Source organism: Leucopleurus acutus, assembly GCF_964270905.1.
Source record: "Leucopleurus acutus genome assembly, chromosome: 2".
NCBI lineage: Eukaryota > Metazoa > Chordata > Mammalia > Artiodactyla > Delphinidae > Leucopleurus > Leucopleurus acutus.
The window spans coordinates 117,836,107-117,855,644 of record NC_139143.1 but is presented as its reverse complement, the minus strand read 5'-3'; the positions used below and the strand labels follow the sequence as shown (position 1 = coordinate 117,855,644).

The 19,538-nt window shown below is 36.1% G+C and overlaps 1 protein-coding gene across 1 annotated transcript in view; it reads right to left on the bottom strand.

Moving 5' to 3' along the window:
- The window catches only part of COL24A1 (collagen type XXIV alpha 1 chain), a gene marked incomplete at both ends in the record, with an annotated part of 398,127 nt that overhangs the window by 339,593 nt on the left and 38,996 nt on the right, over positions 1 to 19,538 (bottom strand). Inside the window, one exon of the mRNA XM_082834714.1 lies at positions 1,843 to 1,896. Within this exon, the coding sequence (XP_082690840.1) occupies positions 1,843 to 1,896 (54 nt within the window). The remainder of the gene's footprint in view (positions 1 to 1,842; positions 1,897 to 19,538) is intronic.

Below are 19,538 nucleotides of genomic sequence, written 5' to 3'. Positions count from 1 at the left end.
AATAATATCACACTCGTCTTGTGGGAAAGGAAAAATTACCACTATTTAAAAGTTATCTTCGTTTGCCATTGAGGCCCCACAAGAAACACTCAGGTGTGCTCTATGAGAGATGTTACTTACTGGATATTACATGCAGAAGGACTAGAATCTGCATTGCTTTTATTGTTTCATCATTGATTATATATTTATTGTAAAAATAGCTAAATGTTAAAAAATAAAATTCAACTGTTTCCCAATCCCCCAATACTCATACCAATTTAACGTTTGTATTTTATTTATTTGTATTTATATTGTATATGTATAAATATCCTGCCTCTTCAGTAAAATTGAACCTAATTGTATGTAAATATAATTTCTGAGAAATTGTTTTTAAATGTTACCATTTTAAAAATATCTCATTTTGAAAGTTGGATTTCACTTAAAGCTCAATGAAAACATTCTATTAAATCCTATATCTTACCATTTCTCCTATATAGTATTGACCACAGTTAGTATATGAGTAACTCAAAAAGTTAAAAAAAAAAACCCACTGACATACTTCCAAGTCACAACTCGCAGGCTGAATCACCCTGTATTTTATACAGATACTGTACACATACTGAACCACCCTATATTTTGTACACAGAAGCCACAAGGGAAGATAAAAATAAGCATCTGATAAAATGTGAATGCGTAATTTGGGGAGTTTATTTAAAGCAGTCACCAAAAGAGAGTGGATGTCTAATTTCTAAATTTTAAGAAATCAAATGTTTTATATTTAGAGATTTTTAAAGATGGAATTTATGTTTCTAAGATTGCAGAATTTTTTTTCCTGGTAATAATTAAGGGACCAATGAAAATACTGTTTCTAATAATAAACTTCCATTCCTTTTCTAAATTATTTAGATTGAGTGAACTCAGTTCCAACACAGCAATGAAATTCTTACAGTTCTAGATTAAATTTGAGGATTTAATTGCTAGTATAATATCCATTAATGTGATGTAATTTTTCTTATGTTTACAAGAGTTTCTGTAAACCAATTAAAGGATAAGATTTCAACCCAGTAACCACAAAAATTATTCAGGAATTTTAAAAGTTTGTGAATGTACACTACATAACAAAAACATCCTATAACTGTATCACATTCATCAAGTGCATGTCTAAATAAAGCTTCCCAGATATATACCTAAATACTTGACCTGTATTCATCCTCACTGGAAAATATCTTCCTCTTAATAAAGATTTTCACTGCTATCTTTACTTTGAAACATTAGTTTCTTTTTATCTAAATGCGTATGTGTATTTGAGCGCATTATGATAAAATAAAAAGCATACTGTACTGAAAGTCAGAAAACTTAGATACATCATTAATTCATCTACTTGCTATCCACTTAAATTCTATGAATCTTGTTTTCTCAACTGGAAAAAAGATAATGATGACCGCCTCCCTCACTGTTACTGTGGGACTTAAACAAGATAAGTATGTAGAACTATTCTAGAAATAAAGGTGTAAAATGGCATTAGAATTTACAATGGCATCCATACTAACAGCAACATTTTTGAGGTTAGGACCAAAAGTATCTTGTTCCAATTTTTTGCCCCATCTGTTCCTAGTTCACAGGTAGCACAAGGGCATGACAAAGTAGACACTCAAAAAAATTAATGGTATGATTTAAAGTGAAAAGTTGGGCTGATAATACTGTTTACTTGATTCTTCAAATATTTCTTCCTTCATTAAAATCCAATAGTTATCTATATATTCTGTCTGAAATCAAGTAAAATCTACATTTTAAAAAGATAAAAATGATTTTTAAAAGCTTGAAATATATCACCATGATTTTATTTCATGGACGAATAATTACCTTTTCTCCAGAAACAGCATGACCTGGGGAAAAACCTGGATCTCCTTTGGGGCCCTAAATAAAACAGTTATAAAACACTTGATGAAACATAAACTACATATATCATACTTCTTTGGTTGTATGCATTGGCAGATGCTACACACATTATATGGTATTGAATAAAATTATGTATTTGAAATTGAGATGTACAAGGATTATTTACCTTTTTAGTGTATATTTCACTTATCCTTAATTTTAAATGTTGAGAAGATTCCTAGAAATTCCCCAGACATACCTGATTTTTCTAATCAATAAAGTTATACTACGATTGAAATTTTTTTTTTATAGGTAACTGTCACTTTTACTTTTTTAATTAATTTTTATTGGAGTATAGTTGCTTTACAATGTTGTGTTAGCTTCTACTGCACAGCAAAATGAATCAGCTATACATATACACATATCCCCCCCTTTTGGATTCCCCTCCCGTTTAGGTCACCACAGTGCATTAAGTAGAGTTCCCTGTGCTATACAGTATGTTCCCCTCAGTTGTCTATTTTACACATAGTATCAACAGTGTATATGTATCAATCCCAATCTCCCAATTCCTCCTACCCCACCCCTTTCCCCCTTCATATCCATACGTATCCATACATGGACCTAGAGGGTGTCATACAGAGTGAAGTAAGTCAGAAAAAGAAAAGCAAATATCGTATATTAACGCATATATGTGGAATCTAGGAAAATGGTATAGACGACCTTATTTGCAAAGCAGAAATAGAGACACAGACGTAGAGAACAAATGAAACATCCTTCTTCAAGGGAACTACATAAAGGCTCTATTAACTTTTCCATTTTTGTGACATATTGAGTTATAATTCCTATTTTAGCATGGGGAAACTAGTTATTTTTAGTAAAAGATAACTGCTTATAATAATTCTCAAAATTTTAAAACATCATTCCAAGTTTAAATATTTTCCAAAATCTTGCAATGTACATGCATTACTTTTATAATAAAATAAAAAACCCTCTAACTGCCAAAATTCTTTTTATTCTGTTATAAAAAGGTATTTTTCATACTTGGGAATTGTTATCTTTTATATATCAAGAGAAATATGACATTAGGTTTCAACCAAAATTTTTTGGTACAATAGTATTCTTTCTTTCTTATTATGCATACTAGCAAAATATCTCCTTTTCTATTTCATGCTTCATGAAATACAGAATTGAGATTCTTTATCATTCAAATTCTGACTTCATTACCATTCTTAGCTAATAATAATTTTCCATTTCTAAATGTTATTTTCACCCTATGGTAAGTAGGGAAACAGTCATGTCTTCCTTCACATATTCAGGGATACTTTTTTTTTCTTTCGTTCCACAGATATTTATTGAACAACTTCCTGAACACATAGGGATGAACAAAACAGGCAAGTTATCTGTCCTCTTTAGGCTAACATTCCAGTGTGAGAGAAAAAAATAAAGAATAAATGGAAATTTTTTTTTTTTTTTTTTTTTTTTTTGCGTTACGCGGGCCTCTCACTGTTGTGGCCTCTCCCGTTGCGGAGCACAGGCTCCGGATGCGTAGGCTCAGCAGCCATGGCTCACCGGCCCAGCCGCTCCGCAGCATGTGGGATCCTCCCAAGACCGGGGCACGAACCCGTGTCTCCTGCATCGGCAGGCGGACTCTCAACCACTGCGCCACCAGGGAAGCCCTAAATGGAAATTTTTAAAAATACAATTTCTTGTATAGATAAGTGTCAGGAAGAAAGCAGCAGCTGGGGAAGGGAACTGTGGCCAGCCGGGACACAGAGGACTCTTTTCTTGGGTGCAGTGGGAGGAACCGTCCCTGAGAAAGTGATCTGACCAGAGAATTGAAAGAGGTAAGGAAGGGAGTTGTAAATATATCTGAAGGGAGATCACTAAGAGCATCCCCAGCAGAGAAAAGAGTAAGTGCAAAGGCCTGAGGTTTGTCTGAGAAACAGCTGGTTGCCCAATGTAACAGGTGCTAAGCGGAGAGAAGCAGGCATGCACTTCAGAGACAAAAGCGGCCAGAACACAAAAAGAATTATAGAGCCTTATTTGTGGTTCGGCTTTTACTCAGATCTGTCTTCACTTTTAACAAGATACCACTGGCTGTAGTGTTGAACAGACATTATGGGGGTTCCAAACTCAGAATCCATATTAAAGGCAGAGCGGACATAATTTCCAGGACGAGAAGTGAGAGAGACAGATTGGCATCAAGTCCACGTACAATGGGAAAACAACAAAGATGGAAAAGATTGGGGAGAACGGTAGGACTGGATGACAGCTGTGGTTCTCTCTCAGACATGTTAAAAGCAAGGTGTCTCTTAGACTTCTAAGTGGAGATACTGTGTGTGCTGTTGGATGCTGAGGCTGGATATCAAAAGTCACCAGAATATAAATTGTATCTGAAACCATGGTAAAGGGTGAGACTACTGAGAAAAAGTGTAAATATAGAGAAAAGAAGAGGAAGGAGGGTGGTTCACTAAGTATGTTCTGATATTTAGAAATTGGAGGAGGAAAGACAGCAAGAGAGAATGAGGTGACACAGCATGTAAGTTGAAAGGCAAACAAGGTGAGTGTGGAGCCTCCAAGTGTAGAGAAGACATTTTCAGAATGAAGGCACGGCCAACTGTGTGTGTCCACTACTGCTGAAAAAATGAGTCATGGGAGGAGAGGCTGCTGGGAGAGATGGAGGTGGTTGGTGACTTTGATAGGTGCCGTATCAGTGGAGTGGTTAAGAAGAACACATGAAGGTCATGGGTGGTAAGACAGGAGCTTTGAGTAGCAAGGCAAGTAGAGAAATAAGAGGAGTACACCACATCTCAGGAGAAAGAAGATGTGAGTTCTAAGAGAGGGCTTAGGCTTTTAAAATTTTTTGTCAAGATGGAAACTAATATAGCAAGTTACTTTGTTGATGGGAATGATCTAGGAAAAAAGGGAGAAATTGAGTGTAATTTGGGAGAAATGCATATTTCTCTTGAGTATGCCATAGGAGATGGGGATCCAGGGTCCAGGCAGAGACATTTCGGTAGGAACAATTAATCTGGTACAACAATTTCAAAGGTAGGATATATGGGTACAGATATTAGGTCACTAGCCTTGGTAATGGGGAAAATAATGAGAGCTAATTCTCATCTGATTGCTTCTAGTTTCTCGGTGAAATAAAACGTTAGGCTTACAGTTCAAAGTTAGAGGTGGGGAATGGTATGGGAGGGATACTCCTGAAATAGCTCTCAAACTGACTGATGAAAGAAGAAAGACAAAAAGTCCTTCATGTTCCCCAGTAAGTCTTTTCATTTTACAAATTAGAAATGAGTCTTCATTGGCAGAGTCCTATATCCAAGCACCAAAAAAAAATGTTTAAGGAAAAGGTTATTTTCCAGTCTGACCTCTTCCCTTCCATAGCTATTACCACTTCTACCACTAATACAATTTTAGATCACTCGTTACAAAATTATGATACCTGACAAATAGCTTTAGTGATATCTTAATATTTAAGAACTCAACTCTTCATCTAAAAAAAAGATAATCTATATAGAAGTTATGAGAGATTAGAGCTTATCCCTTTATAGAGCGAATCCCTTTATAGAGAAAGAAGCAATAAGGTCCAGAAAAGTTAACTGAATTGGTTAAGACTGCCTAGAAAAGTACTGGTAAATCAGGTCAATTTTCTTTCTCATATCACAACATCTGTTAAATTAAGATCTTATTGATTTTTATATATTTTAATCTATTATAAAGCCTAACTAATTGATTTGAGGCAATATTTACAACAAATTTAAAAGGAACTTAAGAAATGATAACCCTTGAGAAATTTGAATATAATAAAACTTTTCTATGGCCAATGTTTTTACTTAGAATTCTCACACTAAAAACTCTTTTATTTTTCGGTCCTATCTGAATTTTCTATTATATACCAACTTCCTTAATATAATTATCTTTCAGCTTTCTTGACATCATCATCTGACATTTCATCTTCCACTTTAAAAAAATTTAAAGAGTGGGAGAAAGTAATCAATTAAGCAATAAAAATCAGATGTAAAGACAGACCTTTTTCTTATTCAGAAGCTTTATACATCTTGGCAACATATGTAAAGAGATATATGTCAAATCTCTTTTATTGCCACACAAATATGCTTGAGTTAATTGATTACCTCATATTCTAGAACCAGAAATTTAAGTCAGTATGAAGAAAATGCTTTTAACCTGGCCAGTTGTATACTGATCCTAGTATAAAATACATGAGGAAGAGATTATTGAACATGCCAAGTTTGCCTGAAATGTCAAGGAAGTAGGGCATACTTTTCTGCATTTAAGGAAAATACTCCAAAATTTCTGTCATTTTCCCTCCTTTTTATGAGGGAAATCATATTTACTTATTTGTTATTTATTTATTTATTCTATGATTCCTGACACACTTTTAGCCACACTTGATTGGCTTTTCAAAAACTCCTTGGAATTAAAAATGTTTATAAATTAATCATAATTGACCTTCAATACTGACTTTTACTTACTCCTACACGACTTTTGTTGAAGGAGCTATATATCCTTTTGAGTATGAATAAGAAGAAAAGTAAGTTGCCTACATTTTATTACTCAAGGATTCCAAAAGTCCCACCTATCTTACTGATCTGCTATAGTCTAAAATCCTCATTATCAGAGTAGCTCTTTTAGACGGTTATGGATCTCCAGATGGCTCTCTGTATAAGGAGGGAAACTCCCTAAGGTATTAGACCCATTAAGATGTTCAAACAAATTTATCAGATTGGAGTCCACACAATATAATGGAAAGAGCATTGGGATTTAGAGTGAAAAGACTGAACAAGTCATTTAATCTCTCTGAACCTGAATTTCCTCCTCTGTAAAATGGGAATAATAATAATACCTACTTAGATTAGCTTGAAAGATTTAGGATCAAATCCCCTATAGATTACATAGATGTTAGTAGTTAGTATTAAAAATAACAGTACTAAATACAATCATTAAAATAAATTTTACAATTATGGCCATCTTGAAAAGCAGAGAACACAACTCTTGAGTGAATTACTGACAGTGCAGCAAAATTTTAATGGAAAGAATTTGGAATTAAAAATTCAGAGTATGAATGAGCTAAATTGGTAGAGTATCATAAAGGAAACACTAAATGACAATCTTGAGGTAGCACCACTTGAATATTCTTGGCTCTAATATTAGCAATAACTGCACAAGTCCATAATCTCAATTTTAAGCACTATACTCTCTAACCAATACTTCTTATCTTTTTAACTCACTCTAAGCCTTTATAATTTTAACAATTATTTGACCCACTGGAACTGCTAATATGTGATCCCATCATGTTTTCACTCTTTCATCCCCCATGTGGTCTCACTTCCCATCCCTAGCCAGCCTAAATACCAGTGTCTTATATTCCAATCACTTCCTTGCATACATAAATGACACCATTGCCTGTTTCTCCCTCTGTCTTATAAGCTTACCTGGAAAATCTTAAATATAAACTCTCTACCTACTCTGACCCTACCCCTAGCAGCTGAATGTGATTAAAAGAAAACAATGCTGACAAATCTCACTTGAAATTCATGACGTCTTACATTGATTTTGTTTTGCTTTGTCTTTTGGTGTGTCCAGTAATTGCCTCAGTCAATTGACTTTCCCATTTTAATAGACGATTATTTCATAACTTCCCTCTCTACTCTCAGCTGGTTATCCTGCTTTCACCTTTCACAAGCTCTCATAACCAAATCCACTACACCTCACCTTAACCTGTTCCAAAACACTCGACCTTCATAACCAAACCCCCACATTGTCTCTCACCAGGACACTATTGGTGAACTGTCTTCCCTACGTTATTTTACTTTTTACTTCTAAGATAACTGCCGTCATCAAGTAAACACACTGTAATTTCTCCAATCTTAAAAAATAACTTTCCTTGAGCCCACATCTCTCTTCTCTGCTCCATTATACTGTCCTCTTTTAGAGAAAAACTCCTGGAAAGTTGTCTATGTTAACTAAAAGACTTCCTCTCCATCCATTCTCTCTTAAACCTACTCTACTCAGGCTTTTGTCCCTACCACTATCCTAACCTCATCAGTCATTCTTTCTCAGTCTCCTTTGCTAGTTCCTCTTCATCTTCCTAATACACTGAACTCTGAAGTGCCCCAAGACTCAGTCCTCTGACACTTCTCTTCTTTGTCTACATTCATCCCTAGGTGACCTCATCAGTTCCATAGCTTTAAATTCCATATATACATTGATGACTCTGAAATGTATATTTTTAGCTATGATATCTTCCCTGAACTCCAGATTCATATACCCTTTTTATATCTCCACTTGGATGTTAAATAGTCCTCTCAAATTGAATACGATCAAAAAGGAACTCTTGGAAATTCTGGTTCAGATAGTGGCAGAGTAGCATATATGCAACTAATCCTCCTGAAGATTACAATTGTAAAGTCAGGACAAGATATGTAAAACAACTATTTGAATGCACAGGAGAACAATAAAAAACAGGGCTGGAGGGGATTCAACTCTTGAAAGAAGAAACTACACTTGGTTTAATACACATTTATACAGCCTTTCTCCTAAAGACACTTCCCAGTCGGCAGAGAGTGGCTGGAATTCAAGCAGAAAAACATAAACCTTTTGGCTAATGGTATCAGAGGACAGAGTGTAGGAGTACCAAAAGGACCGCAAACTGAGGGAGAAAATCCTAGAAAAAAAGAAAGTCAGCTTCCCCCAAAACTTGAATATAGACTTTCTTTAATTCTTGGCTGATCCTGACATGTGTTTTCATGAGATAAATTCTAAAGAACTCAGCAGAAATCAACTAAAAGGCTGAAAGAATTAACAAATTTCAGCTGCTGGTCACTAAAGGAGAAAGTTTGGAGTTTGAGCCACATCATTTTAGAAGAACATGGTAAATAGTTTGATAAATACCTTTCCATTGAAATTGAGGGAGAGTTATACTTTAGAAGCAAATACTATATTCTTGGACTAATGGACTCGCACTAATACTATAAGCAAAACTGAAACAGATCTGCCCTTTAAAAAAGTTTCCAAACCTTGATGTGGATGAACCTAGAGTCTGTCATACAGAGTGAAGTAAGTCACAAAGAGAAAAACAAATATTGTATATTAACGCACACATATGGAATATAGAAAAATGGTACGGATGAACCTATTTGCGGGGAAGGAAAAGAGATGCAGACATAGAGAACGGACTTGTGGACACAGGGGGCAGGAAGGGGAGGGTGGGACGAATTGAGAGAGTAGCATTGACCTATATACACTACCATGTGTAAAACAGATAGCTGGTGGGAAGCTGCTGTATAGCACAGGGAGCTCAGCTCAGTGCTCTCTGATGACCTAGAGGCGTGGGAGGGAGGCTCAAGAGGGAGGGGATATATGTATACATATAGCTGATTCACTTTGTTCTACAGGAGAAACTAACACAACATTGTAAAGCAATTATACTCCAATAAAAAAATAAAAGTTTCCAAACCTGTACAAGTTTAAGGTGATGAGCCAGTTATTTAAGCACCTACAGAACAAAAATCAAGTCTCCAAAGGATTAAAAAGAAAGGTAACAGCATCTAAAGATCCACATATCATCCACAACATGCAGTATGTAATCAAATTTTTCTAGACATGCTAAAGGGAAAATCTGACTTGAGGTAAAGAAAAAAGGCAGTCAATACAAACAGACCACAAGAGGACCTAGAAGTTAGAATCAGCAGTTGAAGATTTTTTTTTTTTTTTTTTTTTGCGGTACGCGGGCCTCTCACTGTTGTGGCCTCTCCCATTGTGGAGCACAGGCTCCAGACACGCAGGCTCAGCAGCCATGGCTCACGGCCCCAGCCGCTCCACGGCATGTGGGATCTTCCCAGACTGGGGCACGAACCCATGTCCCCTGTATTGGCAGGAGGACTCTCAACCACTGCGCCACCAGGGAAGCCCAGCAGTTGAAGATTTTATTAACTATTATAAATATGTTCAAGGGCTTAAAGGAAAAGATGATCATAATGAGTGAACAGAGAAATATCAGCAGACAGATGAAAACTATATAAAAAGAGTCAACTAAAAACCTAGAACTGATAATACAATATCTTAAATATATAAATTTACTGGATGAGATTAACATCATATTGGAGAAGGCAGAAGTAAAGTTTAATGAAATTAAAGGCAGACCTATAGAAGTTATCTAATCTGAAGAAGAGAAAAAAAAAAATACATGGCAAAAATGAACAGAGATCTAGTGACCTGTGGGGCAATATTAATAGTATAACATACATGGAGTCCCAGAAGGAAAGGAGAGAAATAATGGGACAGAAAGATTATTTGAAGAAATAATGGCCAAAAATGTCCCAAATTTGTTTAAAAAAATTTTTTTATGGGTAAAAAGACATTCAGTGAAGCCCAAAGAAATATCTAAGGGAAACCACCCCTACAGACATCATAGTAAAGCTGCTAAAAGCCAGACAAAGAGAAAAACATTAAGACATCCGGTGAAAGTTTTCACATTATATTGAGGGGAATAAAAATGTTGGCTAAATCCTCATCAAAAACAGTAAAGGCCAAAATGTGAGAACATCAGACATGTTTAAAGTGCTGGAAGAAAAACATTCTCAACCAAGATGTTTTTACTCTACAAATTTTTTTTTTTTACTATCCTTCAAAAAAGTGTAGACAAAATAAATTTCAGCTAAACAAAAACCAAGAGAAACCATCACCAGTAGAACTGTATTCAAAGAATTATTGAAGGAATTTCTGCTAGCTAAAGGGGAGTGGCACCAGATAGAAACTCAGATCTATAGGAAGGAATTAAGAGTTTTGGAAATGAAAATAAATGAGGAAATATGAATGACTCTCTTGTTTGTTTCTTCTTTTAATTTCCTTAAAAGACTGATTACTTAATACAGAAATTATTGCATTGTACTGTTGGGTTTATAACGACATAGATGTAAAATAAATGACAACAGAACACAAAGGATGGAGGGATAGTAGGTAAATGTAATTGTAATGTTACAAGAGTCTTATATTTTACATGAAATATTACCATAATAACTCTAAGTAAACTACAATAAGTTAATAAGGTATACTGTAATCCCTAAAGCAACCACTAAAAATCAGAGACACAGTTGAAATGCCAAGAGAAATTAAGTAAAATACTAAAATATACTTGATTAACCCAAAAAAAGGTAGAAAAAGGGAATAAAGGAACAAAGAACACCTGGGATAAATGGAAAAGAAATGACAATGCAGAAGGCCAAGACCCAATCATACCAAAATTACACAAATGTAAATGAACTTAACATTCTAATTAAAAATCAGAGATTATCAAGCCAAGATAAATATAAAAAGACCCAACTATACAGTATCTATAAGAGATGCACTTTAAATATAGAAAGGTAAAGGAAAGGAAATATATATACCAGGCAGACAATAAGCATTAAAAAGTTGGTGTGGCTCTATTACTATCAAACTAGACTTCAAGAAGAGGAGTATTACTACAGATAAACAGAGATATTTGATAATGATAAAAAGGTCTGTCCATCAGGAAGACATAACAGTCCTTAAATATGCATGCATCACACAAGAGCTGCAAAATACATGAAGCAAACACTAACTAAACACTTCCTAAACACTAAAGAAATAAAATCCAAAATCAGAGTTGGATATTTCAACACACCTCTCTCAGTAATTAACAGAACAACTAGACAAGAGAAAACCTAGTAAGGACAGAGAAAATTTGACCACCATCATAAGCCACCATAATCGAACTGACATTTATAGAACACTATACAGAATCTTTTGAAGTTCACGTGAACTATTCATCAAGATAATCACATGCTGGGCCATAAAATGCCTCAATAAATTTTAAAAGATTAAACTCTTCCACTGTGTGCTTTCTGAATACAATGGAACTAAATTAGAAACCAGCAACAATAAGATCACTAGAAAAGCTTCTAATTGACGGACATTAAAAATAAAACATACTTCTAAATAACCCATGAGTAATGAAGAAAGCATATATTTCAACTTGAATGATAATGAAAACACAACACATCAAATATTGTGGTATGCAGTTAAATCAGTCCTTAGAGAGAAATTCATAGCTCTAAATGCTTATGTTAGAGCTAAAAATCAATGAAATATTATATGGTCTATAGAAAAACTTAACAAAGCCAAAAGTTGGCTCTTTTAAAACATTAATGGAGGGTTTCCCTGGTGGCACAGTGGTTGAGAGTCCGCCTGCCGATGCAGGGGACACGGGTTCGTGCCCCGGTCCGGGAGGATCCCACATGCCGCGGAGCAGCTAGGCCCGTGAGCCATGGCCGCTGAGCCTGCGCGTCCAGGGCCTGTGCTCCGCAACGGGAGAGGCCACAGCAGTAAGAGGCCCGCGTAAAGCAGGGAAAAAGGAAAAAAAAAAAAAAAATTAATGGAAATGAACTCTTGATTTTGTGGGACTCGAGGGACATTGTTCCAGCTAATGATTAAGAACTCTCCAGACAATAGGAGCTTCTTAGACAATGGGTGAATTTCCAGGATGTCCGGCCCCCTTCCGAGAAGGAGGGAGATAACAAAATGTAAAAAAGGTGTCTGTCAAAGACCAATCAGGCAGCTGGGGAGAAGGAGGGAGATAACAAAATGTAAAAAAGGTGTCTGTCAAAGACCAATCAGGCAGCTGGGGAGAAGGAGGGAGATAACAAAATGTAAAAAAGATGTCTGTCAAAGACCAATCAGGCAGCTGGGGACAAGTTCCCTCTCTGGTCCGAGCCTAAGCCGGGACCAATCAGCAGGAGAACACAACCACATCTATAATTTACATACGGGGAAGTGGGAACCTATAAAACTGACATATTCGCGCCCAAAAGGGTTCCTTCTTCGACCTCCTACGTGAGGACCAAGGAACCCCGGTGCACCGGCCTTCAATAAACCTCTTGCGTTTTGCATCGGCTTCCGACTCTTGTTGTTTCCTGGGCGAGTCGAAACTCCTAGGAGACCGCGCAGGTCTAACAATTTCCTCCCAGGCAAAAACAAAACAAGTAAAACCCTGAAATCATGTTCCTCCTCATTCCAGTAGATGGCAGCTCCCACAATACCAGCTGTTCAACTGCTTAAGCCTTAGATTACCTTTGACTCATCTCTCACACCATATAAGTGACTCATCAGCAATTATATTAACTGTACCTCAAAATACATCTAGAGTTTGACCACTTTACACCATCTCCATTGTTAAGACTCTAGTCCATGCCATCCTCACCCATAGCATGAGCTTGGGTAGACCAGTGAAGTAGTCTCCAAACTGGTGCCCCTATTTCTACCCTTCCCCTACCCCAATCTATTCTCTGTGATAGCTGGAACCATCCTCCTACAACATAAATTGCATGGTATCATCTTTCTACTTAGAACTCTCCAATAAATATCTAACACAGAGTAAAATCCAAACCAAAATTCTTACCTACAAGATTCAACATAATCTGGCTCCTGCTATGTCTCTGATCTATCTCCTACCACTTATCTCATTCAGATATTCCTCAAAGACTGCCAAGCAGTCTCCTGCCTCAAGGCCTTTGGTCTTCCTGTGTTGTTTCTATTGTTTTCAACCTCTTCTTCATCAGAATTGCAAAAATGGTGATTTTTAACTCTAGTATTCTTTCTTCATTTGCTAGCTTTTTCTGTAAAGAGAAACTTCCCTTTGACAACTATTTGGTTGCACTAAGGTTCAATTCTATAAGAAAAGCAAGGCAATTTCTTAAGAAAAAATTTATTCTTTCCCTTTATTTTTCTTCTATTTACCATTTTTCAAAATAATGACACTGTGGTATGATAAAAATATACATTTGGTCTTTGTCCCTGGTTCCTAGCACAGAGCTCCTAAAACCCTTGGAATTTCCTGAGTCACAGGAGTGTCTTTTGTTATTCATAACAAGCTCTTTTCAACAACATCTGAGCTTATGCTAATGAGGTGACTGGAGAGAGGGAGCGAGAGAGCTTCAGGATGGGGATAAGTCACTGGAAAGGCTAATAAGTGATTGGAGCATAGGAATTTAGCCCCATTCCCTCCCCCACCTCCAAGGAGAGGAGGGGGTGGACATTTCTCCAAAGAAGATATACAGATTGCCAACAAACATATGAAAGAATGCTCAACATCATTAATCATTAGAGAAATGCAAATCAAAACTACAATGAGATATCATCTCACACCAGTCAGAATGGCCATCATCAAAAAATCTAGAAACAATAAATGCTGGAGAGGGTGTGGAGAAAAGGGAACACTCTTGCACTGCTGGTGGGAATGTGAATTGGTACAGCCACTATGGAGAACAGTATGGAGGTTCCTTAAAAAACTACACATAGAACTACCATATGACCCAGCAATCCCACTACTGGGCATATACCCTGAGAAAACCATAATTCAAAAAGAGTCATGTACCAAAATGTTCATTGCAGCTCTATTTACAATAGCCAGGAGATGGAAACAACCTAAGTGTTCATCATCGGATGAATGGATAAAGAAGATGTGGCATGCATATACAATGGAATATTACTCAGCCATAAAAAGAAACGAAATTGAGTTATTTGTAGTGAGGTGGATGGACCTAGAGTCTGTCATACAGAGTGAAGTAAGTGAGAAAGAGAAAGACAAATACCATATACTAACACATATATATGGAATCTAAGAAAAAAAAAAGGTCATGAATAACCTAGGGGTAAGACGGGAATAAAGACACAGACCTACTAGAGAATGGACTTGAGGATATGGGGAGGGGGAGCGGTGAGCTGTGACGGGGTGAGAGAGTGGCATGGACATGTATACACTACCAAATGTAAAATAGATAGCTAGTGGGAGGCAGCCGCATAGCACAGGGAGATCAGCTCGGTGCTTTGTGACCACCTAGAGGGCTGGAACAAGGAGGGTGGGAGGGAGGGAGATGGAAGAGGGAAGAGATATGGGAACATATGTATATGTATAACTGATTCACTTTGTTATAAAGCAGAATCTAACACACCATTGTAAAGCAATTATACTCCAATAAAGATGTAAAAACAAACAAACAAACAAACAAAAAAACTCTTGAACAAAGACATTCCAAGAGCTTCCAGTAGGTGAACACACTGATGTGCTGGGAAGATGACGCACCTGGGGAGTGCATGGAAGCTCCAGGTTCCCACCCTCCACATTTTGCCCTATGCATCTCTACCATTTAGCTACTTGAGTTGTATTTTTTAATAATAAATTGGTAAACCTAATTAAAGTGTTTTCCTGAGTTCTGTGAGCTGTTCTAGCAAAATAGCAAACCTGGGAGAGAGGAAGAGATTATGGGAATCCCTGAACATGTAAGTCAGCCAGGCAGAAGTGTGAGTAGCCTGGGCAACCCATCTGTTGCTGGCATCTCAAGTGTGGGGAGTCTTGTGGGACTGAGCCCTTAAATCTGTGGAGTCTGACACTAAATTGGGGTAGTGTCAGAACTGAATTGAATTGTTGAATATTCAATTGGTGTCAGAGAATTTGACAACCTCATAGATGTAATTCCCCAGCATCCTCTAAAGGTGACCAATGAGGGTTTGTCTGTTTTTAACTACATTATAACTCATGGATTTAGAGATATTTGTTATGATTCAATCCACTACAGTTATTATCCTTAATGATGCTCAAATTATACCAATCTTTGGCTAGTGGAAGCCTTTTTAAATTGGCTCCTGAATCCTTCTAACATGAACCCAATAGATTTTGATAGCTAGAAGGAAAAAATTTTAATATATTTGTCTGGCCCTTTACAAAAAGGTCCCTACATTGCGTAGACTAATAGGAACACCTCAGTCTTCACCATTTTATCATACTTTACATTTTCAGAATGTTGGACTAAAAATTTTTCATAGCAATCTGACTCAGTAAAAAATTCTTAGAATGGGTCAGCATCTATACTCAACACATTTATTTAATTCACACACAAGGAAAATGGGACTTTCAGTTTAGAGAAATAATGATGGAGACATGGTAGCAGAGGGTCAAAACCAGGAATAAAACAGCACAAAGATATATTCCTTGGAAATTCAATATTTAACATTATTGATAACATCTCATTTAATATTACTAATGGGACACTGTTACTGCAGCTTATTAAGGTTAGATGTTTTCATTTAACTGGATTAAATTTGATGGAGCTATTGAACCTGACTAAAGTAATATAAGCTATGAATGTCCATGGGAAGGTTTTAAGCTGCCTTTAAGAAGCATTTTTGGGAAACGAACTGTCTGGATGCAAATAGATTGCCTGGACTAGAATTGTAAGTGTAGGCTAGGGTAGACCAAAGATCTAGATTCTGCATTTGGACTCATGTCCAAAGATCTACTGCATAATTGATCATGTGTTAACTAATAGTAATAAAAAATGTCCAGTACCCTGCGAATAAAGTTCATATTAAATAAGTAAATATGATGAACTGTGGACCCAGAAGGCATTTGGTGGCAAGAAAAGAGTCATTCTTTCTAGCAAATAGAGAAACAGAATTCACTTCCTTGTGTTGTTGTTTTTTTTTATGAAGACAGTATTTCTACCTTAGTCTACTGATTTCAGCTAATGATTTCAGCTAAAGAACTCAATAGTCTCTGTTTTAAATCAATTAGTCTTAATAATGCTGAAAAAATGCTATATTACCCACTAAAGTTTTGTGTGGCATTTTATTCTTCTACTATTTAACAATTTAACAACACAGTTCTGAGAGGCTAGAGTTCAGTTTCACTCTTTATGGACTTTATATGTTATTATCAGTATCCAAAGGATAAGCTGGAACCTTGGAATGGACATATTTTGTTACTATTACTAAATGAGTTCAGAAAGTCTTTAATTACATTAGGTTATTACCCTACCCAAACCCCTCCTCTTTAAGGTGCTGTTTCATAAATGAACTCCTCACTATGTTAGCAGAGACAAATTGGTGTAAGGGAAAGAGTAAAACAGATCTAATTCTGATGCCAGTTACAACTGTGTTACCTTGGTTAAGTACTTACCTCTCTGAATATGTTTTCTTCTGTGGAAAGTAGAAGGTAATAAAGCCTGCTCTGAACAGTACTCTTAACTGAAGTGGAACTGAATGAGATGGCATACATAAAATAATTATATGCTTAATAACTGCTAGTTCTCATTCCCTTATGATGCCAGTGCCTTGTTTCTAATGTTAAGTCTGCTTATTGTTTCAGTTTAACATTTACTGAGTGCCCAGCACATGCTGGGCACTGGGCTGGACACAAAGGCAAGGATGAGTAAAATCTGGCCACTGCATTCAAGTAACTCAGAATCTACTAGGGAAGACGAACAGATGTGTGAAAACTCATTTTGCTCGAACAGAGTTGAGAACTACCAAAGATCAGTTTACACTTTTTGTCCTTTATGATAAATACTAACTTAATTGTAAAAGTATAACAGAAAATAAATTAATTTTTGCATCAATCAAGAGTATGTTAGCAAAATAAGCTTTATTCTTATAAACTTTTAAATAGTCTTATAAATAGAACATATTTCTTTACTATATTAAGGTATTTTCATTCATAAGAGCCACAAGACTTTTTTGTTTTTACTTAACAAATAATAAATGCGATACTTTCAGTAAAAGTTTCATTGCTAAATAGCCTAGTTACCTTATAAGTAGCTCCTCCAGAAAAGGGCAATAATGTTTTCTTAAGTGTCAACTACACACAAGTATTCTACCAGGTGTTTTACGTGCTTCATACCATTAACTTATATAAGGTATATCTTTTGGTTCTGAGACAGGCTGGGACCTGGGACTCTTTGCTGCAGTGCTGCAATGCCTGCACCTGGACAAACCTCTCCTCAAGCAACAAAACACAAAGACACTATCAGGGACTAAAAATAACTGTGTGCATGTGCAGTTGGGACAAATTATGGATAAAAGATACAAAAAGACCAAATAAAAAACCCCAACTGCCACTTTTGAAGAGCTGGGAGCAAAATCCAGGTACTGCTCATGCCCCCTGAACTCAACACAACCAAAGGGGTGGGCAAAACACCTAAGCCACCCCTCTGGCCCGACCCTTGGACACACCCCTACCCTCACCCCATATAAGGAACTAGCAATTTCTATTGATTAGGGAAGGCCAAGAACCCTGGTATCAGTTCTAACAATTTTTATAAAGCACATTAATCCAAATATGACTGTATAAAGGTTCCATAATGCATTGTATTTTCCATTTCAGTTAAACCTTTCTAAACTTGCAATTGCCTTAATTTGTTCTTTTCATAGGTTCAGGTAACCCCTTTTGAAATGGACAGATCATTTCTTGTCCAAGCGACAAGACGAATCTTTATACAATTTCCTTAGAGGCCAATAATTCTATGTTATTCTTGCTAAACAATAACTGAAAAGAGAAAAATGCTGAAAATGTCTTTATACTCTAAAATCCCTTAATCTAAGAGGGATTTTTGTTCTCTGAAGAAAAATAAATCCTGTGATTACATGTCAAAATTTATTGTTGAGAATGAAATTTGCATTTTTATTGCACTGTCTTGAATAAATACTATAAGAGGATTATAAAGTATAAGCCTTGAATGTTCTATTAATCCTGATTACTTTAAAGTGCATATTAAATATCTAGGAAAATTGGTTTCACAAACCACATGCTACAAGCTTTACTTGATTCATTTAAGACACAGTGGTGATTTTTAACACCTGTCACAATCTAATGTCCTCCACAAATATGTGCAGTTAAAACAAATCATGGTCAGTCTTGGCTATTTTGAACATGGTTATCAAATTATCAAATTAAATATGAATTAAAGACTAATATTCAGGTCTATACAACTAAGTTCCCAAGAGGTTCAGTTAGTTGCTTGCAAATTAAAAGTGGAGGTTTTAAAATCCCTAATATATGGGTTCATAAAAATATGTTATTGGTAAATAGTTATAGTCAAAATTTTACTCACACTACTAAATATAATATTAAAGAGAAATCTTGAGATTAAGATTTCATCTCTCCTAGTTCATTTTACCAAAGACACATATTCATACCAGTCAACACTGAAAAATATCCTGTTTTTAATCTTTGGACAATGAAAATTTTTTGTTACAAAGTTCATCATTTTCTCAAGTATTTTCTCCTGAATAAGTACACACATTTTAAGAAGTCAATTAAATCAAAGGCTTTCCACTATCTCTACCTTCATCTCTCCTCACCCTATTCTCTATCTTTTTTGTTTGTTTCAGGTATCTGTTTGCTACTGGCTAAGGTAGGGGAAGGGGAGGACTACACAAACCATGTGGAAACCCACCCCTCCCCCATTCTGTCTTCCTTCTTGTTGTGGAGATCAGGGTGTTAGCAGGACGGCAAGCCCCCTAGAACTTCAGCTCTGTGGAAAAACACGAGCTGGGTCTTTACAACTACATTAGCCTTTCACTAAATATCCTGAAAGTCCCCCAAAAAGCGTGAAGGCTAGGGAATCACAAATTTAAGAACAAACTTCTAATTTCTTTAGAAGGCATTTGTCTTTTTTCTCACTGTTACACATCCAGACTTTAGTTAAGTCTTTTTTTCTGAGATACTTTATTAAACTCAAAAACTTGCTGACAGTGATGAGAAACTTTGGAAAATTTAGATTTAAAGTATCTGTTATCATTATTACGTATTAATAATAATGATACTACTTATGACATGTTAACACTGTTAAGGGCTTTAC